Raw genomic sequence first — 23,748 nt, 5'->3', positions numbered from 1 at the left:
AGGTCTAACATTTAAGTCTCTAATCCATCTTGAATTAATTTTCGTATAAGGAGTAAGGAAAGGATCCAGTTTCAGCTTTCTACTTATGGCTAGCCAATTTTCCCAGCACCATTTATTAAATAGGGAATCCTTAACATGATTCTTAATAGAGAATAACTAAATGCTTTCTCTCTAAGATTAGGGAATAAGATAAAAATATCTGCCCTTACTACTGATATTCGACATAGTACTGGTATATCTAACCACTAAAATAAGACGAGAATAAAAAAGAAAAGACATACATATGAGAAAGAAGAAATAAAAATGTTCCTATGTCAAATGACATAATCATTGATGAAGAAAATTTCAAATAATCTCCAAAAATCTCATAACTAATAAGTTAGTTCAGCAAGGTAGCATAATATAAAATCGATACACAAAATAAAAAATATTTTTACATCCTAAAAATATACATGTGAAAACTGAAATTTCAAACACAATGCCATTTGCAATTATTCCAAAATAAAATAAAATGGTTAGGTATAAATCTAACATAACATATGCAGGACTTGTATGCTGAAAATTACAAAATGCTAATGAAATAAATCAAAAAAGGCTTGGACAAAGGGAAAATAAGTTAAAAGATAGTAGACTTAAACCAAAGCATACCAATAATTACACTAAGTGTAAATAATGTAAACATCCCAACTAACAGCAAAGAATGTCAGACTGGATAAAAACACGAGATTCAATTACAGGCTAGCTATAAGAAACCTGCTTAATATAAAGACATAGATAGGTTAAAAATAAAAGGATTAAAAAAAGATATGTCATGCAAACATTAATTGAAAGAAAGTTGGAATAGTTATATTAATATTATACAAAGTAAACATCAGAACAGAGAATATTATCAGGGATAAATGGAGATTTACATAATGTTATAAGAATTATTCATAAAAAATAAGAATCCTAAATGTGTATATATCTAATGACAGAACTTCAAAATACATGACTCAAAAATTGACAGAACTAAAGGGAGAAATTGACATACCCACAATTATAGTTAGAGATTTTAACACAATTTCCTCAAGAATTGATAGAACAAGCTGACAAAACACTGATAGAGGTATATAAGATCTGAACAAAACTATCAAGCAAATTAGCTTATAGAACATTATGTGGAACAATCACAGAATACACATTATTTTGAAACATAAGTATAATATCACCAAGATAGACTACAAGCTGAGCCATAAAATGTCTCAATAAACTTCAATACATTAAAATCATACAGAATATATTCTATGAGCCTGAGTACAATAGAACTAAAAATATGTTTTGAAAGAATCTATAAAATCCCTAAAAATTTTAAGTTAATAAATGCCTTCCTAAATATTGTGTAAGTCAAATAAGAAATCATGAAATTAGAAAATAGTTCTGACTAACAATGAAAATACAACATACTGAAATTTGTAGGATACAGCTAAAATAATGCTTAGAGCAAATGGATAATTCTAGGTGCTTATATTGTTACTCACAAAGTGTTTTAAACTAATTATCTTAGCTTTTTCATTAAGAGACAAGCAAAAGGATGATGAATTAAAGCAAAGTAAGTAAAAAGAAGGAAATAATAAATATAAAGACTGAAAGGAATAAAATAATAGATAATAATAGAGGAAATTAAGTCATTCAAAAGCTGGTTCTTTAAAACGATCAATAAAATTGAAAAATTATTACTTAACCTGATCAAGAAAAAAGAGAAAACAACTGAAATTACCAAGATTAAGAATGAAAGAGGAAATATTACTATAGATATTATAAACTAAAAGAATAAGAAAGGAATATTGTTTTGGGTTTTTTGGGGAGGGTTGTTTTTGTTTTTATTTTTGTTTGTTTGTTTGTTTTTAAACAGAGTCTCACCCTGTCCCTCAGGCTGGAGTGCAGTGGCGTGATCTCAGCTCACTACAACTTCTGCCTCCTGGGTTCAAATGATTCTCGTGCCTCAGCCTCCCAAGTAGCTGGGACTACAGGCACAGGTAACGACGTCAGGCTAATTTTTTTATTTTTAAGTAGAAACTAGGATTCTCCATGTTGGCCAGACTAGCCTCCAATTCCTGGCTTCAGGTGATCTGCCCACCTCAGCCTCCCAAAGTGCTGGTATTATAGGCATGAGCTACCGTGCCAGGCCAGTTTTGGGGTTTTCTGTTTTGTTTTTCAGAAATAGGTTTTAAGATATACCAAATAAACTATACAGTTACCCTCTAACAATACAAAAAATTTAAAAATGAGGTTAAAGTATATATAGCAAAAGTCAAATATGACAATACACCTGAATAATTTATAAAATAAGCCTTTCAATCCTAAATAACTAAAATGGGGAGAACTCATTGAGGGCTAACATACATAAAATGAGGACTAATAGCAAGAAACAATCCTAAACATTTTCCCATGTGACTAAGCCACAAAAAGCACCTTAGGAAAAACTATTAGAGTAATTTTTTTCTACTCAATTACCACCATCTTTTCGTTTTCTCCTTTTCCCTGATTTTCTCTACCAATGATTTTTCTTTGGTTTGATCAGTTGAACCCAAAAGGTTTGGGACCTAAAATGAGTATCAACTCTTACTGGAATAGCACTTGGGAAATGCAATCCTAGAAAAGGCAAATTTTTACCCGAGGTAGCTTGAGAAAGTTCAGCATCCATCCTCAATGTGACAGCGTCTCCCATGTTAATCACTAGGTTAACAGCTGCACTTAGCTAGATTACATGACCCTGCATGATACTGGAATGCTCCCTGGTGAGGTGCTGCTATGTATGCAAACACCTGCCATGAAGCTTTCAATAAATACAAAGCATCATTTTAACCATTTCAGTAGAATAAATTTTTAAAATATATCATTTCTACTGGCCTACCTTGCTTCTTGAGCTGGGTTGGGATGCTGTTCATGACCCAGAAGACACAACAGCTAATTTGTGGCTATTTCAAGCTCTTTAAACTTCAGCACTTCCCGCTCATCAAGCCTCAGCACTTTTCTGCAGCAATAATGGTATTTTCCATTAGCATTCCCACTGTCGTGGGACCAACAACCCCAGGAACTGGAGTGATGTAACTGGCTTTTTTCCTGGCTCCTTAAAATTCCACATCTCCAACCAACTTGGGTTTGCCAGTTATGGGATCTTGACCTCTATTTATTCCCATATCAATGGCTGCTGAAAAGGGGGTCAATTCAGCAAGAAGGTAAAACAATTATAATATAAAATTATTTTTACAAAGAACTTCCAAAACTTAGAGAAAGATATCAATATTCAAGTACAAGAAGACAATTAAACACCAAGCAGATTTAACCCAAATAAGAGCACCTCAAAGCATTTAATAATCAAACTCCCAAAGGATAAAGATTTTTAAAAGGATTCTAAACGCAGAAAGAGAAAAGAAACAACAGACAATGGAGCTCCAATTATCTCCAGCAGCAGACTTTTCAGTGGAAACCTTACAGGCCAGGAAACAGTGGCATGACATATGTAAAATGCTTGAAGGAAAACAACTTTTATCCTAAAAGAGTATATCATGCAAAAATATTCTTCAAACATGAAATAGAAATAAAGACTTTCTCAGACAAACAATAGCTGAGAGATTTCATCAACACCAGACCTGTCCTACAAGAAATATAAAGGAAGTTCTTCAATCTGAAAGAGGGACATTAATGAGCAATAATAAATCATCTGAATGTACAAAATTCACTGGAAATAGTAAGTACACAAACAAACACAATATTATAACACTATAATTGTGGTGTGTAAACTATTCATATCTTGAGTAGAAAGATTAAGAGATAAATCTATCAAAAATAATAAACTACAACAACTTTCCAAGACAGTATAATAAGCTATAAATAGAAACAACAAAAAGTTTAAAAGTGGGGGATAAAGTTTACATGTAGCATTTTTATTATTTTTCTCTTTGCTTGTTAGCTTATTATTTATGAAATTAGTTGTCATCAGTTTAAAGTAATGGGCTATAAGGGATTATTTGCCAGCCTCATGGTAACCATAAATCAAAAAAATATATAACAAAAACACAAACAAGAAAACACATAAAATTAAAACATACCACCAGAGGAAATCACATTTGCCAAAAGGAAGACAGAAAGAAAAGAAGGAAGGAAAAGAAGACCAGAAAACAACCAGAAACAAATCAAAACATGGCAAGAGTAAGTCCTTACTTATGGATAATAACACTAAATGTAAATGGACTAAACTCTCTACTCAAAAGACATAGAGTAGGTGAATGGATTTAAAAACCAAGACCCAACAATCTGGTGCCTACAAGAAACACACTTTGTTACCGAAACATCAGGACTTCTGTCTAGGTCCTGCGGCTTGCCACACAAAAAGCCAGTCACTGAGACTATGAGTATTGCCAAGGAAGAAGATTTTAACTGGATGCTGCAGCCAAAGAGATGGGAGCTCAGTCTCAAATCCATCTCTCTGACTGACTAAAACTAGGGGTTTATATAGCAGGGAAGAAATGTAACAATGTGTAAGAAAGCAGGAACTAGAGAGCAGCAAGGAAACAATCATGCCAAATGAAGCATCTGGCATCTCATTGTCTGGATGTAGTGATCTGGTGAGTTTCAGTTCTTTAATACTTTTTGTGAGAGGCCTGAAGGTCATTTCCTGAGGAAGGAACTCAGATAAAAACAAATACAAGTTTCAAGCTTTAAGACCAGAAGGATCAATTTTTATGTTTATCAAAAAAGAACTATCTATGAGACTATTGGGTCAGAGACTATTGGGTCGGAGACTAAGAAGGAAACTGAGAGCCAGGCACAGTGGCTCAAGCCTGTAATTCCAGCACTTTAGGAGGCCAAGGCTGGCAGATTACCCAAGGTCAGGAGTTCGAGACCAGACTGGCCAACATGGCAAAACTCCATCTCTACTTAAAAATAAAAAAATTAGCCAGGCATAGTTGCACACACCTGTAGCCCCAGCTACTTGGGAGGCTGAGGCAGGAGAATTGCTTGAACCTGGGATGCAGAATTTGCAGTGAGCTGAGATTGCACCATTGCACTCCAGCCTGGGCAATAGAGTGAGACTCCATCTCAAAAAAAAAGAAAAAGAAAAAGAAAAAAAGAAGGAAATGGAAAAGTTTCTTGAAGCAAATGAAAATAGAAACACAACATATCAAAACCTATGGGATACAGCAAAAGCTTACAGCAATAAGTGCTTACAAGAAAAAAGTAGAAAAACCTCAAATAAACAACCTAACAATGTATCTTACACAACTAGGAAAGCAAAAGCAAACCAATCTCAAAATTATTGTAAAAAAAGGAAATAATAGAGATCAGAGCAGAAATAAGTTAAATTGAAACAAAAAATACAAAAAAAATCAAAGAAATGAAAAGTTGTTCTTTAAAAAACATAAATAAAATAGACAAACTATTAGTCAAACTAAGAAAAGGGAGAGAAGATCCAAATAATATCAGAGATGAAACAAGGAGACATTGCAACTGATATTAGAGAAATTCAAAAGATCATTAGAGGCTACTGTGTGCAACTATATGTCAATAAACTGGAAAACCTAGAAGAAACAGATAAATCCCCAGCCACATACAACCTACCAAGATTGAACCAAGCATAAATCCAAAATTTGATCAGACTAACAAGTAATGAGATCAAAGCTGTAATAAGTTCTCCCAGCAAAGGAAAATCGAGGACGTGATGGCTTCGCTGCTCAATTTTACCAAACATTGAAAGAAGAACTAATACCAATTCTAGTCAAACTATACCAAAATATAGAGGAGGAGGAAATACTTCCAAATGTATTCTATGAAGCCAGTATGACCCTAATATGAAAACCAGACAAAGATATCAAAAAAAGAAGACTACAGACCAATATCCCTAATGAACGTTGATGGAAAAATCCTCAACAAAATACCAGCAAGCCACATTCAAGAACACAATAAAGATCACTTATTCTGACTAAGTGGGATTCATCCCTGGGATGTTAGAATGGCTCAATATATGCAAATCAATGAATGTGGTACATTGTGTCAACAGAATAAAGGACCAAAACCATATGGTCACTTCAGTTGATGCTGAAAAAGCATTTGATAAAATTCAACATGCCTTCATGATAAACCTCAAAAAAATGGGTATAGAGGTACATACCTCAACACAATAAAAGCCACATGACAGACCCACAGCTAGTATCATAATGAATAGGGAAAAACTGAAAGCCTTTCCTCTAAGATCTGGAACCCAACAAGGATGCCCACTTTCACCACTGTTATTCAGTATAGTACTGGAAGTCCTAGCTAGAGCAATCAGACAAAAGAAAGAAATAAAGGGTACTCAAATTAGAAAATAAGTCAAATTATCCTTGTTTATGGATAATATGATCTTATATTTGGAGTAACCTGATGACTCCACCAAAAAAACTATTAGAACTGATAAACAAATACAGTCAAGTCAAGGATACAAAATCAACATATAAAAATCAGTAGCATTTCTATATGCCATCAGTGAACAATCAGAAAAAGAAATTAAGAAAGTAATTATATTAACAATTGCTACAAATAAAATAAAATACCTAGGAATAAACTTAACCAAAGAAATAAAAGATTTCTACAGTGAAAACTATAAAACATGATGCCAAACATTGAAGAGAACACAAAAAAGTGAAAAGATATTCCATGTTTATGGATTGGAAGAATCAATATTGTTAAAATGTCCATGCTACCCAAAGCAATCTACAGCTATAAGGCAATCCCTATCAAAATACCAATGACATTCTGCACAGAAATGGAAAAAATAATCTTAAAATTTATATGGAACCACAAAAGACCTAGAGTAGTCAAAGCATTCTGAGCAATAAGAACAAAACTGGATGAATAACATTACTTGACTTCAAGTTATACTACAGAACTATAGTAACCAAAACAGCATGATACTGGCATAAAAACAGACACATAGACCAATGAAACAAAATAGAGAACCAAGAAATAAATCCGTACATCTACCATGAACTCATTTTTGACAAGGGTGCCAAGAACTTACACTGAGGAAAGAAAAATCTCTTCAATAAATGCTGCTGGGAAAACTGGATATCCATATGCAGAAGAATGAAATAGACCCCTATGTATCACCATATACAAAAGTCAAATCAGAATGGATTAAAGACTTAAATCTAAGACCTCAAACTATGAAACTACGACAAAAAAACATTGGGGAAACTCTCCAAGACATTGGTCTGGACAAAGATTTCTTGAGAAATATTCCACAAGCACAGGCAACCAAAAGTGAACAAATGGGACCATGTCACATTAAAAAGCTTCTTCACAGCAAAGGAAACAATCAATGAAGTGAAGAGATAACCCACAGAATGGGTGAAAATATTTGCAAACTACCCATCTGACAAGGTAATGATAACCAGAATATATAAGGAGTTAAAACAACTCTATGGGGAAAAAATATAATAATCTGATTTTAAAATAGGCAAAAGATTTGAATATACATTTCTCAAAAGAAGACATACAAATAGTATATGAAAATGTCTTCAACATCACTGATCATCAGATAAGTACAAATCAAAACTACAATGAGATATCATCCCACCCAAGTTAAAATGGCATTTATCCAAAAGATAGGCAATAACAAATGCTGGTGAAGAATTGGAGAAAACAGAAATCCTTGTACACTGTTGGTGGGAATGTAAGTTAGTACAACACTATGGAGAACAGTTTGGAGGTTCCTCAATATGATTCAGCAATCCCTCTGCTAAGTATATACTCGACGGAAAGAAAATCAATATATTGAAGAGACATCTGCACTCCCATGTTTATTGCAGCACAATTATAGCTAAGATTTGGAAGCAACCTAAGTGTTCATCAACAAATGAATGGATAAGGAAAATGTGGTACCAAAGAGATACCATCTCACACCAGTCAGAACAGTGATTATTAAAAAGTCAAGAAATAACAGATGCTGGCAAGGATGTGGAGAAATAGGAATGCTTTTACACTGTTAGTGGGAATGTAAATTACTTTAACATGTGGAATACAGTGTGGCAATTCCTCAGAGATCTAGAACCAGAAATACCATTTGACCCAGCAATCCCATTACTGGGTATATACCCAAAGGAATATAAATTATCCTATTATAAAGATACATGCATGTGTATGTTCACCGCAGCACTATTCACAACAGCAAAAACATGAAATCAACCCAAATCCCCATCAATGATACACTGGGTAAAGAAAATGTGATACATGTAACCATGGAATACTGTGCAGCCATAAAAAGAGAATGAGATCATGTCCTTTGCAGGGACTGGATGGAGCTGGAAGCCATTATCCGCAGCAAATGAACCCAGGAACAGAAAACCAAACACCACATGCTCTCACTTATAAGTGGTAGCTGAACAATAGAACACATGGACACAGGGAGGGTAACAACACACACTCAGGCCTGTGGGTGGGGATGGAAGGAGGCAGGGAGAGCATTAGAAAAAAATAGCTAATGCAAGTGGGGCTTAATAACTAGGTGATGGGTTGATAGGTGCAGCAAATCACCAGGGCACACGTTTACCTATGTAACAAACCTGCACATCCTACACATGTACCCTGGAACTTAAAAATAAAAATTAAAATTAAAAAAAAAGGAAATGTGATACATATGTACAATCAAGTACTGTTCAACCATAAAAAAGGATGAGATCCTGTCATTTTCAACAACATGAATGGAACTGGAGATCATTACGTTAAGTGAAATAAGCCAGGCACAGAAAGACAAACTTCACACGGTCTCACTTATTTGTAGGAGCTAAAATTTAAAACAATGAATTCATGGGGCTAGAGAGTAGAACGATGGTTACGAGAGGCTGGGAAGAGTACCAGAGGCAGGGGATGGAGAGAATGGGGATGGTGAATGGGTACAAAAATATAGTCAGATAGAAAAAAATAAGATCTTGCATTTGATATCACAACAGGGTGACTACAGCCAACAATAATTTATTCTACATTTTAAAATTACTAGAAGAGTATAATTGGACTTTTTGTAACACAAAGAAAGAATAAATGCTGAGATATTAGATATCCCAATTACCTTGATGTGATGATTACTTTTTGTATGCCTGTATCAAAATATCTCATGTACCCCCTAAATATATACACCTACTATATACCAACAAAAAATTTAAACATTTTAAAAATTAAACTCTTCTGGCCGGATGTGGTGGCTCACACCTGCTATCCCCTCACTGTGGGAGGCCGAGGTGGTGGATCGCTTGAGCTCAAGAGTTCAAAACCATCCTGGGCAACACAGTGAAACCCTGTCTCTACAATAAATACAAAAATTAACCAAAGTAGTGGCACATGTCTGTGGTCCCAACTGCTTGGGAGGCTGAGGCAGGAGGATAGCTTGACACCAGAAGCTATCAGAGGTTGCAGTGAGCCAAGATCATGCCACTACACTCCAGTCTGTGTGAAAGAGTGAGACTCTGTCTCAAAAAAAAAATAAATAAATAAATAAACTATTCTGCTTGTCAAAAAGCAACAAAAGGCAAACCACAGAATGGAAGAAATGTTCGCAAAACATTGTGACAACAAAAGACTTGTATCCAGAGTATATAAACATCTCCTAAAACTCTATGCACTGTTTTGAGTTTATAAAATGGTAATGTTTTCTTGTTTATGAATATAATAACCTTGAAATAATCACATGTCATATTCCAATCACAATTTAAATAAATAAAAAAAGAAAAAGAGAATAAAGAATCCCACACTTCAGTATCTCCTCTACATCTTCCCACTGCTTCTACTGAAGATCTAATTGGTAAACAGATCATCCACCCTTCTTTTTCCCTGGAGAGGCAAAGAAAAGTATTTCCAAAGGCTGAGAAAGTAAATTTAACAAACAGAAAGATAAAATTTACTAATGTGAGGGCAAGGTGCCATTCTTGAAATAATAAAAAAGAAGAAATTGGTACATATTGAAGACTTCTTTAAATGATTAGAAGCAATTTGGGCAAAATGAGAACAACCAAAGAAGAGATGAAAGAATATTTATGGTGAATTAACAGTTATTGAAAACCAATACATTAGCTAAATTGGTGAAATTAAAAACGAACTGAGCATGCCACATACATCAATGTCTAAAAGCAGCCATTCTCTGTGGGGAAAGGTGAGTGTTGACTCTTCCTGGAGACAAGAGGTCCTTCATAATTAAGTTCACAGGCACTGATTTTAGAGTATAAAATGCAGCTTGTTGATTAACACATGAAACAGAATTCCAGGCTGAATTATTATTTACATTTAAGAGCATCTTTTTAAACCTCTTAAATTAAGATAATTGCACAGTTTATTAAATTATTATAAGATAATCACCCCTGCAAACCACTACCCAGATCAAGAAATATAACTTAGCTGAACACAGAAGCTATGTCTCAATCACAATCGTGTTTCTCCCCGTAAAAATAACCATCCTCCTTATGTTTAAGCTTCCTTGAAAGTTACATCACTCAAATACATATCCCTGATAATGATAGTTTTGGTTTGCTTGCTTTTATTTTTATGTGTCTTTTAAGTCCCTTCTAGTCTATATGCCACACTTCTCATTGCCCTCCTTGTCTGCAACTTATTTTTGAAGAAATTGGGTGATTTAACCTATGAATTTTTTACAGTTTGGATTCCAATGATTGTATAATCATAAGGTGGTGTTAGTTTCTTGATTCTCTGTGGTTTCTTTAAAGTAGTTATTGGTCTAAGATGCTTAAACTTTTAATACATTGACTTTAGACAGCTTCAATGCCATTTGCAATAGCTATTATATGACCTCTGAATTTTTGGTAGGCAAGAGGTAGAGCAGTTGCAACTCAGAACATCACGTGGAGCCAGGAAATGCTGCTAGGAGAGAGGGTGGCTAAGCCGACAGAATTGAGGGCAGTTTTCCTGGCTGGGTTTAGAGGCCATGTGCAAAACAGAAACCTTGTAGCAGGAGGGAATGACTTATCAAAGGGAAGTGGTATCTGGAAGTGTCTAGGAAGGGACAGAAGTCAGGACTTACACAGGTTGGGAAAATACTGGGAACTAGAGAAAGGTAAGTATACCCTGGGGTCCTTTAAAGCAGTTCGGGAAAATATTCTCTAAATGATGGTGATTACATGCAAAGTAAATGAGTTAATCAGGAATGCTCCAGGTCCACCAGCATGTTAAACTTTTAATGGTTGAGATGTTATATAATATTTTCCGATAATTCAAAGTCTTAGCAAAACTTTGTGGTAAGGATATTTGTCCCATATTTCAGATAACTCAGAAAATGCCAGGAAAGAGGAGTATGTCAACAAGCAATGTTACATGTATGGCTGGATGCTATTTTCTATTTTTTCTCTTTCCCTCAGTCAAGCATGTGGCCTGGTTTACGCTTCCTTACCTCACAGATATTTCAGAAAGCAGAAGTATCAGACAGTAATCCCTATTTATGTTCTCAAAGGCAAGCCCATAGGAGATCTATTAATAAAAGATTTGTAAATAAGCAAAAAAGGAAAAGAGAGCTTTTAGAAGGTGGCTGAAAGGGTTAGAAAAAAAAAGTGGAAGGAAGAAAGGAATTTCTCCCATGGTCTACATACCTATCCCCCGAAAAATGGAGGAACAGAAAAGATCCTGGGAGTCTAAGACTTGGGCCAGAAGTTCTGAAAGTCCCTTGGAGAGTCTATAATATTTTTAAAAGGGATAAATGCATGGTGTGGCTAGGGACTTAGGGCCTAGGCATGGGGTTCCCAACATTGGGACATTTCCTAAGAATGTTAGGGAAGCAGTCTGGATCTGAAAGAACTGTAGGAGTGGGGACAGTAAATATATTACCAGGGACTTTCTCTGTGCATGCGACACCTGAAACCTCTCTCCCCAATCAAACCTCAACGCCTGACCCTGCATAATCCTCCAGAGACTTGGGGATGTGGTTGGGATTAGAGAAAGTCTCAAGCATGAGAAGTGAGAAGCTTAGAGGCAGTAATTAAGTTGACACATGTTCTCGCTTATAACTGGGAGCTAAATATTGAATAACACATGAACACAAAGAAGGGAGCAATAGACACCAGGGCCTACATGAGGGTAGAGGGTGAGTGGAGGGTGAGGATTGAAAAACGACCTTTCATGTACTATGCTTATTACCTAGGTGGTGAAATAATCTGTACACAAAACCCTGTGACATGCAGTTTACCCATGGAACAAATCCGCACTTGTACCCTCAAAACCTAAAATAAAAATTGGAAAGAAAAAAAAAAGAAAGAACGAAATTATTTTTAATAGGCTTTTATTACACATCAGAGTTTGTGGGATGAAATTTGTCTCCATTACCCAATGCAGAAAACACTGAGGAAATTCATATAACAAATGACCGCAAACACTTACGTAGCACTTACTATGTATTAGGCGTTGTTCTCAGCTTCTATGTGTATTAACACATTTGATCTTCACATTACCTTAATCTTAGAGAAAGATGTCATTACTCCTGATTTAAAGAGGAGGAAATTGAAGCAGGCTAAGGTTAAAGAACATGCTTAGGATTACACGGCAGCTGACAGGTGGCAGAGTCAGCATTCAGAGTCCATGTGGGTAGTCACCACTCCAAGCTTCCTCTCCAAAACCGCTGACTCAGGCACACTTTTTAGGTTAAAGTAAATCAGGACTTATGAAGTGCATGTCAGTTTTCTATTGGAGGAATCAGATCCAAAATATAAAACCCTCTTTAAGAGAATTTTTAAGATGAGCAGGTGCCAGCTGACTCCTCCTTCTTGGTAATGCTTAGGTGCTTTGGAAACTCTTCCTGGATGAGGAAGAGATTCTTGCCCCTCTTCATCTGCTGCAAAGGACAAACCCCTGAAGAATAGTATGCCAAAGTCGGCCTTAACATCTGTCATCCCTATAACCTCCTCTCCCTGGTGCTGTGATCTTCACTGGGATGGTATAGCAGAGGCTCCAGAGTATCCCAGGAAATGAGGAGCAGCGTACACTAACCAGTTTGGTTTAGAGTAATTCTCTCTTATTTGTAATTTTTATGAAAAGCCATTTAAATATGGCCTTGGACGTCATGATATTTTTTATGTCACGATAAAGTGGAAATTTAAAGTTGCAAATCCTCCAAAAGGTCCTCCATCAACTCCTCACAGGACGTATCCATTTTTAGCTCTGATTATTGCAGTTAACTTTCCATTCTGGTGGACTGATAAAAGTCTGGTGTGTTGATGTTAGCATTTGGCTTTGTTCTGCAGAATGTATTTTGAGTTGAGTGTTATTATAGTCCCTCCTCCCACACTATGTGAAAAGCTGAAGAGGCTTAACAGATTCCCAGGTGCTATTTAACCAGCTCTGTTCTACTTAGAAATCATACTATGGAGTTGGTAGTGGTTAAGGTAGTGGTTAGAAAACCACTAAGGAATTGGTAGTGGTTAGAAAACCACGTGTTATTTTCCTGAGAAGTTAAAGAAACTCAACACAATTGAGGTTGAATCATTTCTTGAGTATGGCTATTATCTTTGACATCTTCACTGCCCCCACATGATCCCGAAAATTGCTCAAGGAACTCTACTTCACTGATGCCCCCAAGCCCCATTGACCACTCTTATCAGCCTCCCCCATTACTGCTTTTCTTCTTCCTCTTTTACATTTCACTCACTCCAAAAATGCTCTGTCCCAATATAAAGGATACTGAGTGTAGTAGCAAAGAAAACTGTAAATAGCCTAGTTTAAAAAGACGATCTCTCTTCAAAACAAAAATAAAATTCACTCCACATTCTTCTCCATAGCTATTATTTCTCTACTCCCCATTTCAGCAAAGCACTTGAAATAACCTTTCTCATTTATTGTCTATCTTATCTTCTCTCATTCTTTCTTGAAACCCCCACCTTCAGCCTTTTATCTCCACTGCTTCACCAAGTTGCCCTTGTCAAGAGCATAGATGTCATCCTATTGCCTAGCCCAGTGGTCAAGTCCCCATCACCCTTGAATCATCAGTAGTATTTATGCAGCTTTATAAGCTTTCTTCACTTGGTCTTGGAATAAAATTACTTCTCATCATTCTCTTCCACCTCAGTGGCTGTTATCCTCTGTCTGCTTCGCTGGTTCCTTCTTACCAAATTGACCTTTAAAAAGAGGCCAGGCGCAATGGCTTATGCCTATAATCCCAGCACTTTGGGAGGTCAAGGAGGGCAGTGAGCCAAGGAGTTCAACACCAGCCTGGGTAACATGGTAAAACACATCTCTACAAAAAAACAAATAAAAACTAACCGGGTGTCGTTGTGTGTGCCAGTAGTCCCAGCTACTCAGGAGGCTAAGCTGGGATGATCACCTGAGCCTGGGAAGGTGGAGGCTTCAGTGAGGCATAATTGTGCCACTGCATTCCAACCTGGGCAACAGAGTGAGACCCTATCTCAAAAACAGTAAAGATCTCCAGGGCCCAGTTCTCAGAATTGTTCAATCCATAATTGCTCCGCAGTTAGGTAGGTCTTCCTGGGCCTGATCTCACCTAGCCATTTTAAAGAATGTGTTATATGTGTTATTATGGGACAAACTTCAAAATATATTTGTTAAATGAAAAAAAGATGGAAGATGGCAAGCTAGGTGTGTGCAGGAGTTTGGGGTGACTGACAACACAGGGATACAAAATTTAACTCTTACTCTGAAAGGCTTGGGCACAAAATAAACCAGGAAGTCATGTTAAGAGCTAAGAAAGTAGCTCTCAACCTGTAATATTTTTACTAATTTAACTAGAATTAGTCCAAAATGTGAATCAGGCATACATCCCACCCACTAGAAATGTATAGTCTGTTGGGGAGAATAAAAAAATAAATAGTCACAAAATAAGGAAGAAAATGTCACCAGAGAGATGACAATTAGGAGTTATGGGAGCTCAGATAAACAGAGCAGATTTAAAAGATCTATAAAGCTGAATTATTTCTGATGTTTTTAAACTGCATGCTTTCAAAATCACTACATTTCCTAATTACCTCTACTATAAATTGAAATTTCTAAAGTTTTCCTTATCAATGCTACTCTCTATACTCTCAATCTTACAACCAGAATGGAAAAGCCTTTTTATTGAGAACCATTCTACCCAATAAATCTCTAGAACCCAAGGAAAACATAACCAAGGATTAGTACATGCACAAAAAATAAAACAACTTTTTTCATTCAATTAGAGAGAAAGAGGTCAACATGAAGAAACTTTGACCATGCAACACAGGGAAAAATGGAGAGAGGTCGGTCCAAGCAGCTAGTAGATGGCACCGCTGGAATCTGAACCCAGGTCTGTCTGATTCCAAAGCCCACAATCTTTCCATTTTACAGTCTACCTCAGATACAAATGCAAGTGTAAACTGTTTGTAAAAAGGGGGGAAAGGTACCAGTAGAGAAGAAAATATTCAGTCTACGAAAGAGAGGGGTTGTTCATAGAATTAGCCCCATGGAAGAACTAGAGAAACACAAGAATCATAGAATAGTAGGTATAGTCACAGAAATGCTGTGAGTGCGTAATGGAAACAGAGAGGCTAAAAGATTGTCATTTAATTACAGAAAGATACAAACTGTCTTGAAAACAATTGACACATTTGTGGTCTTCAGTGAACATCTTGTTTTCTTTTACTTTCTATATCTGAAGGCTAAATGTCACCTATCTCTCCCCCTTCTTGGTTTTTGCTCTATGAGCAGAAGAAATTAAAACTAGGGCTAGATCTTACCCACAGGCTGGAGGTTTTTATTCCTGCCACCTATCTCCAAACCACCCAAAGACTCCCTCCAACATTCACACCCTCTTACACATGTGCCTCACCTGCTCCTGCCTCCATCCCTTGCTGAAATCACTGTCTGTTAAATCTTATGCACATCAATCTATATCTCTTCTTAAAACTGCTAACGTTTCCTTGAAGTCTTCCTGCACCGTGGAGTCAAATCATAGGATTTGATAAGCCTTCTATCCAGCAGTCATTAACTGTGAATATTTCCATGTAATTTTGATTGTTGTGTTCTCATGAATATACATTTGTATTTGACTTTATATTTCTATAAAAATGGCACTAGCTCATTGACTGACCAGCTTAATCACAGCTATCTTGGAGAGAATGAGAGAGAAGAGAGGAGAGGAGAGGAGAGGAGAGGAGAGGAGGGGAGGGGAGGGGAGGGGAGGGGAGGGGAGGGGAGGGGGAGGGGAAGGAAAGGAGGAGGGAGAAGGAGGAGAAGGAAAAGAAGAAGAAAAGAAGAGGAAGGAGGAGGAGGGAGAAGAAGAAGGGCAGGGGGAAGGAAAGAGGGAAGGAAGGAAGGAAGGGAAGGAAGGGAAGGGCAGCCACAAATGTTAAGTGAAACAAAATACTTTTTTAATATAGACATCTTTAGTTTGGTGATGATGCTGTTTCACAGTTGATTTATTGTATTACTCAGAGAATAATTTTCCACAAATATCAATGTAATGTTATATGCTTTTCTCCAAAGAAAAATAGAACAGTATGATGCATAAAATGTTAGAAATAATTAGACAAAGTTGTGTAATCCCACTGTGACACTTCCATACCTTTGGAGTTTAATATTTACTGTGAAAGTTTTGTTTTTGTTTTTGTTTTTGTTTTTGTTTGTGTTTTTGTTTTTGAGACAGTCTCACTCTGTCACCCAGGCTACAGTGCAGTTGCACGATGTTGGCTCACTGAAACCTCCGTCTGCCAGGTTCAAGCGATTCTCATGCCTCAATCTCCCAAGTAGCTGGGACTACAGGTGTGTGCCACCACACACCTAGGTAATTTTTGTACTTTTAGTAAAGATGAGGTTTCGCCATGTTGGCCAGGCTAGTCTCAAACTCCTGACCTCAGGTGATCTGCACACCTCGAACTCCTAAAGTGCTGGGATTACAGGTGTGAGCCACCACGCCCAGCCTATTTACTGTGAAAGTTTAAAATCTAATTTGAAAGCTGCTTCTTATAAGCAATATAATTTTTTCTTTAATGTAATGATCCCAGAATTTTTAATGTTACATAATATGAATACATATTTTCAAATGCAAAAAAAAAGCCTTTTTACATATAAACATGTATAAAAGAATAAATATAATAAGAAATTAATTGGGGTGGCAAAGTACATTTAAAATTTTGTGATGTTTTTGTCAAAAACGGTTTGAACAAATTTACAAGAAAAAAACAAACAACCCCATCAAAAAGTGGGCAAAGGATACGAACAGACACTTCTCAAAAGAAAACATTTATGCAGCCAACAAACATATGAAAAAAAGCTCATCATCACTGTCATTAGAGAAATGCAAATCAAAACCACAATGAGATACCATCTCAGCCCAGTTAGAATGGCAATCATTAAAAAGTCATCATTCTGAGCAAACTATCACAAGGACAGAAAAACCAAACCCAAACACTGCATGTTCTCACTCATAGGTGGGAATTGAACAATGAAAACATTTGGACACAGGGCAGGGAACATCACACACTGGGCCTGCTATGGGGGAGGGATAGCATTTAGAGAAATACCTAATGTAAATGACAAGTTAATGGGTGCAGCAAACCAACGCGGCACATGTACACATATGTAATACACCTGCACGTTGTGCACATGTACCCTAGAACTTAAAGTATAATAAAAAAGAAAAAAAGGTCAGGAAACAACAGATGCTGGAGAGGATGTGGAAAAATAGGAATGCTTTTACACTGTTGGTTGGAGTATAAATTAGTTCAACCATTGTGGAAGACAGTGTGGTGATTCCTCAGGGATATAGAGCCAGAAATATCATTTGACCCAGCATTCCCACTACTGGGTATATACCCAAAGGATTATAAATCATTCTACTATAAACACACATGCACACATATGTTTACTGCAGCACTGTTTACAATAGCAAAGACTTGGAACCAACCCAAATGCCCATCAATGATAGACTGGATAAAGAAAATGTGGCACATATACACCATGGAATACTATGCAGCCATAAAAAATAATGAGTTCATGTCCTTTGCAGGGACATGGATGAAGCTGGAAACCATCATTCTCAACAAACTAACACAGGAACAGAAAACCAAACACCGCGTGTTCTCACTCATAAGTGGGAGTTGAACAATGAGAACACAGGGACACAGGGAGGGGAACATCACACACCAGGGCCTTTTGAGGGTTGAAGAGCTAGGGGAGGGATGGCATTAGGAGAAATACCTAATGTAGATGATTTGTTGATGGATGCAGCAAACCACCATGGCACGTGTATACCTATGTAACAAACCTGCATGTTCTGCACATGTATCCCAGAACTTAAAATATAATTTAAAAAAAAAAACAATGTGAAAACTTCCCTGAAGTGAAAAAGTATCCTTTGAGGAACAATGTAAAGATGAGCTCAAATTCCACAGGAAAGAGAAAATTAAAATTTATAAAGAATTTATAAATATCAAACTATTTTCATGTTTTCCAGGAAAAGTGTGGCTTTCTCATTCATTAACCAATAGCATAATATTTTCCAGGAACCTTCAGTCAGAAGAAATGCTGTGGCCCTTCCCTTTACCAACAGAAAATGGAACACAAAAGACCACATAGCTGAACAAATTACAGCCTCCTTACAAGTGAGAAACCTTCGAGGCTACGTAGTTTTCAGCCAAAGAAAAATAACCAACAGCTTCTCCACAGTGTAGACTGAAACAGGGAAAACATGAACATCACAAACTGTACCACAGAAGCCAGCATGGCTGTGAGGCCCAAGACCATCACTGAGAAGATGCTCATTTGCATGACTCTGGTGGTCATCACCACCCTCACCACGTTGCTGAACTTGGCGGTGATCATGGCTATCTGCACTACCAAGAAGCTCCACCAGCCTGCCAACTACCTAATCTGTTCTCTGGCCGTGACGGACCTCCTGGTGGCCGTGCTCGTCATGCCCCTGAGCATCATGTACATTGTCATGGACCACTGGAAGCTTGGATACTTCCTCTGTGAGGTGTGGCTGAGTGTGGACATGACCTGCTGCACCTGCTCCATCCTCCACCTCTGTGTCATTGCCCTGGACAGGTACTGGGCCATCACCAATGCTATTGAATACGCCAGGAAGAGGACGGCCAAGAGGGCGGCGCTGATGATCCTCACCGTCTGGACCATCTCCATTTTCATCTCCATGCCCCCTCTGTTCTGGAGGAGCCACCGCCGCCTAAGCCCTCCCCCTAGCCAGTGCACTATCCGGCACGACCATGTTATCTACACCATTTACTCCACGCTGGGTGCGTTTTATATCCCCTTAACTTTAATACTGATTCTCTATTACCGGATTTACCACGCGGCCAAGAGCCTTTACCAGAAAAGGGGATCAAGTCGGCACTTAAGCAACAGAAGCACAGATAGCCAGAATTCTTTTGCAAATTGTAAACTTACACAGACTTTCTGTGTGTCTGACTTCTCCACTTCAGACCCTACCACAGAGTTTGAAAAGTTCCATGCCTCCATCAGGATTCCACCCTTCGACAATGATCTAGATCACCCGGGAGAACGCCAGCAGATTTCTAGCACCAGAGAACGGAAGGCAGCGCGCATCCTGGGGTTGATTCTGGGCGCATTCATTTTGTCCTGGCTGCCATTTTTCATCAAAGAGTTGATTGTGGGTCTGAGCATCTACACCGTGTCCTCGGAAGTGGCCGACTTTCTGACGTGGCTCGGTTATGTTAATTCTCTGATCAACCCTCTGCTCTATACGAGTTTTAATGAAGACTTTAAGCTGGCTTTTAAAAAGCTCATTAGATGCCGAGAGCATACTTAGACTGTAAAAAGCCAAAAGGCACGACTTTTACCAGAGCCTCATGAGTGGATGGGGGTAAGGGGTGCAACTTATTAATTCTTGGACATACTTGGTTCAGGAGAGTTTGTAAGTATGTGTGGTCTTGTTTTCTTGTTTGTTTGTTTGTTTTGTTCTGTTTTGTTTGAGGATTATTTGGCGTGCTGTTTTCTACCTCTGGTCTTATCTGTGATACATAATTTCAAATAAACATTATCATACAAAAACATAAATTTTGTAGAAGTAATAATAAGGTGAAATAGTAAATACTTTTTGTGGGCTTGGGTTTTTTTTAGCCATTTCAGTTACCCTGCAATTAAAGAATGCCAAAAATATCTTTATTTGCAGAATTTCTTATTACTTATAAATTAAATACTTGATAATGCCCTCTATGGCATTAAATCTGAGATTATGGCTCTATCTGCATACATATTCCAGTGGGAATTGCATGACTACGTAAAGAATTAAAAGAAAGTGATGTGCTGTCATTTACTGCTTGCAGACCTGAGCTAAAGTCGTTTACTGTAGCACTGTGACTACATAGCCTATTCCTTTCAGGTAAAAATAGTACAGCTGGCTTGTCCTTTTTAGTTCATGATTAAATAAACTTCCTTGTTTTCTAAAATGGAAATACCTGTAATAAATGCACTGGCACTTTTCTGTCTTTTACTATGAATATAACACATAAAGCAAATAAGAAATCATCTAAATCTACTTTGGTCAGTGTGTTGCGGTATTACCTGATAGACACATTGGGTCTCCTCCAATTCTAAAATCTATCCCAGCTAAGCCTCCCATATACACTTTCACTGTAGCAGGGCTAAGGTGGGAGTACATGTCAAATTTGGAAAACTTTTTAAGAAGCTTAATGAGATGCAGTGATCAAATGACAGAATATATTATCTGAAGAACTTCGTTGGAGAATATTACTCATTAAATTAACAGTTGTGGCTGGGCATGGTGGCTCATTCCTGTAATCCCAGCACTTCAGAAGGCCGAGGCAGGTGCATCACCTGAGGTCAGAAGTTCAAGACCAACCTGGCCAACATGGTGAAACCCCATATCTGCTAAAAATGCAAAAATTAGCTAGGCATGGTAGCACGTGCCTGTAATCCCAGCTACTCGGGAGGCTGAGGTAGGAGAATCACTTGAACTTGGGAGGCAGAGGTTGCACTGAGCAGAGATCATGCCACTGCACTCCAGCCTGGGCAACAGAGTGAGACCCTGTCTCAAAAAAAAAAAAAAATTGCCGGTTGTGCTCTTGGGGAAAAAAAGTAAAAGTTGAAAATCTGTGTTTACACCAAAGGCCACTCATCAGGATATGAGAATGAAATTGTGTCTCCCAGAATAACTATGGCTTCCGTGCCAGACTCTACCCTGGGACCAGGAGACTGCAGATGGGACCTGAGGCCATGGGTGTGGCCTGAGAAGCAGTGACTGCTATAGTCACATGGAGAAGTACACCATTACAAAGTCAAGAGTGAGGGCAGGAGGACTGAAAGTTTGTACATTCTTGCATACTCCTAAGTAGGTGACCGTTCTCAACCTCTGCTCCTAGTCTCTCATCCACAGCCTCTCCCTATCTCTTCACTCTTCTTTGTAGGGAGAAGACGTTGATTTGCCTCCTTTCCACTTCCGTGTTTTTAGTCCTTCAATCTATCCCCTCTCAACCTTTCCAGAATCTTGCTTCTTACACCCAGCCTCCCTCTGCAACTTCCTTTCTCCCTCCCCATCTCAACACTTTTCCTCCCCACTCCTCTTTAATCTCATCTATTACTTTGCTCAAATCTCTTGGACACAAAAATCAACTTCCTCTGGCCCTACTTCCCCATCAAGCTCCTACTTCATCTCTCCCTTAACTCTCTCACCTGGGTTTCTCCAATCATTAATCCACTCATTCTGCATCCACTTCTCACCTTCCACTGACTTTTCTATCCTTTTCCATCTGAGTATACCCTAGTTCTCCCAAACTTACCTCCCAAAAGTCACTGGAGACTTGCCAGTAGCCTTTCTCTGCATCTCTACCTGTCATTCTCTCATCAGTTACAACAGCTAACCATCCCTTTCATGTTTAAGCCCATACCTTCCAGGATATTTGCTCTCCTGGTTCTCCAACTACCTCCTTGTCTCTTTATTCTCTGTCTCCTTTCCTTCCTCCTGGGGCTTTGTCCTCAGCAATCACCTCCTATAGCTCTATATGCCATCCCAACTTTGGCCATTTCAACAATTAGTTTCATGCCTGTAGCTCCCAAATTTGTGACTTTAGTCCTGATCTTTCTCTTAAACTGCAGACCCATAAGTTACATCTGGTGAGCCTCTCCCTATGAATATTTCTTTGGTACCTCAAACACAGCCTTTCTATACTTAACTCAGGATAATTTCCCCACACTCAAGCCTTCTCCTCTTTCTACCTTCTCAGTCTCAGATAAGAGAATTACCGTGCTTTTTATCGTTCCTATTAGATGAATGTTATTCTCTCTCTTTGTCTCAGGTCTCCAACATCCAGATAGTCCTGAAGTCTTGTCCATTTACCTCTACAGAAACATGTGTTTATGCCACCTTGCTCTCCAATAAGTTAGTCCCCTCCCCTAGATCAAATGTTATTTGATCCACCTGCCTCTGGATTCTCCCACCTGCAATTCGGCCCCCACACATCTCCCAGTGTGAGTTTCTCACTGAGGCATCTCCAGACTAGCCACATTAGCAGCACCTGAGAACTTGTTAGAAATGCAAAATCAAGGGCCCCATTCAAGACCTACTGAATCAAAAATTAAGAGTGGAGCCTATTAATCTCTGTTTTAATAAGTCCTGGGAGATTCTGATACAAGCTAAAGTTTGAGTCACTATTTTAGAGCATACAGTAGATTTTTAATTGCATTGTTCAAAATCCTTTACTCTTTCCCTATCAATATAAAATAAATTAATAGTCCATAGTATAGCATTCAAGGCCTCTTACTTTGTGACCCCAAACTATCTTTCCAGAGTTATATCTCACCACTTCTTTTCACCTACTTCACGCTCCAGACAAATGTGAGTATTACCTGTGCTTTCTAAACTCCCCTAACATTTGATCCCATTGCTTCAGAAACCTGACCTCATGGCTTCACATCTTTCTTCCACCAGTGCTTCCTATGTAGCTCAAATGCGATCTCTTCTAAAAAGTCTTCCTGAGATATTTCTTCCTTCACTGTCCCTATGGAAGTCCTCTCTCCCAGCTCTATGCTCCCATATAACTTCACTTGTATCTCTAATATTATATGCATCCTATCTTCTAGTGCATTTGTTTGTATATTTGTGCTGTCTTCTCTAGTATATTGTGAGCTCCTTGAGGGCAGGGACTGTGTCTGTTTCCTCTCTGTATCTCTAGGGACTCCTACAGTGTTTTACACACAGTCAGCACTCAATGTCTGTTAATGTGAATGGAATTATAGAGACATAAAAGTGTCTGAGCACCACACAGTAGTTTTAAAAGGAGTTTAGGAATATGTGTAGGCATTTCAGTTGTCTCCATAGAGAATAGTAATGGCATTTTTGTGGTAGGATTCAGTAAGTCTAAATCCTGCAGTAGATAAACCAGTCCCACTCAATAAAGGATTGTCCCACCCAAAATACCAATATCACCACCTGCTGAGAAATTCACAAGTATCAGCATCAACATGGGATGCTCAGAAGTCTAATGTTAATTTAGAAGTTGACTAGGGGTTGTTTGAGAACTTAAAGGTGAAGCATGGTGAACATGTGGCTTACAAAATTTCATTAGGAGCCATGAAAGGTTTCAAAGTTTCAAAGCCAATTTGAATTTACTCAACATTAAAGTGAGGGTCAAGCCAGCAAATGAAAACACCACAATGATTAAAGAGTTTCCTATGACATTGGCAGAAGTAACTAAGAAAGGGGCCCAATAAAATGCCTATCAGCAAAGAGCAGTGTGTGCATGGTATTAATGCTTCAGAGGATTGACTCACATCTCT

The 23,748-nt window shown here is 37.9% G+C and overlaps 1 protein-coding gene across 2 annotated transcripts in view; it reads left to right on the top strand.

Moving 5' to 3' along the window:
• HTR1E (5-hydroxytryptamine receptor 1E) overlaps window positions 1-20,044 on the top strand; it is a 99,416-nt gene extending 79,372 nt beyond the window's left edge. For both annotated transcript variants that reach the window (XM_023205167.3, XM_023205168.2), the window contains exon 2: window positions 18,480-20,044. In XM_023205167.3, the coding sequence (XP_023060935.1) occupies window positions 18,665-19,762 (1,098 nt within the window). In that variant the 5' untranslated portion in view covers window positions 18,480-18,664 and the 3' untranslated portion in view covers window positions 19,763-20,044. The remainder of the gene's footprint in view (window positions 1-18,479) is intronic.
• Window positions 20,045-23,748: the final 3,704 nt, after the last annotated feature.

Source organism: Piliocolobus tephrosceles, chromosome 5 (genome assembly GCF_002776525.5).
Source record: "Piliocolobus tephrosceles isolate RC106 chromosome 5, ASM277652v3, whole genome shotgun sequence".
In the NCBI taxonomy this organism is placed as follows: Eukaryota; Metazoa; Chordata; class Mammalia; order Primates; family Cercopithecidae; genus Piliocolobus; species Piliocolobus tephrosceles.
The sequence above is the reverse complement of the archived record's forward strand: the minus strand, read 5'-3'. Positions and strand labels throughout refer to the sequence as shown.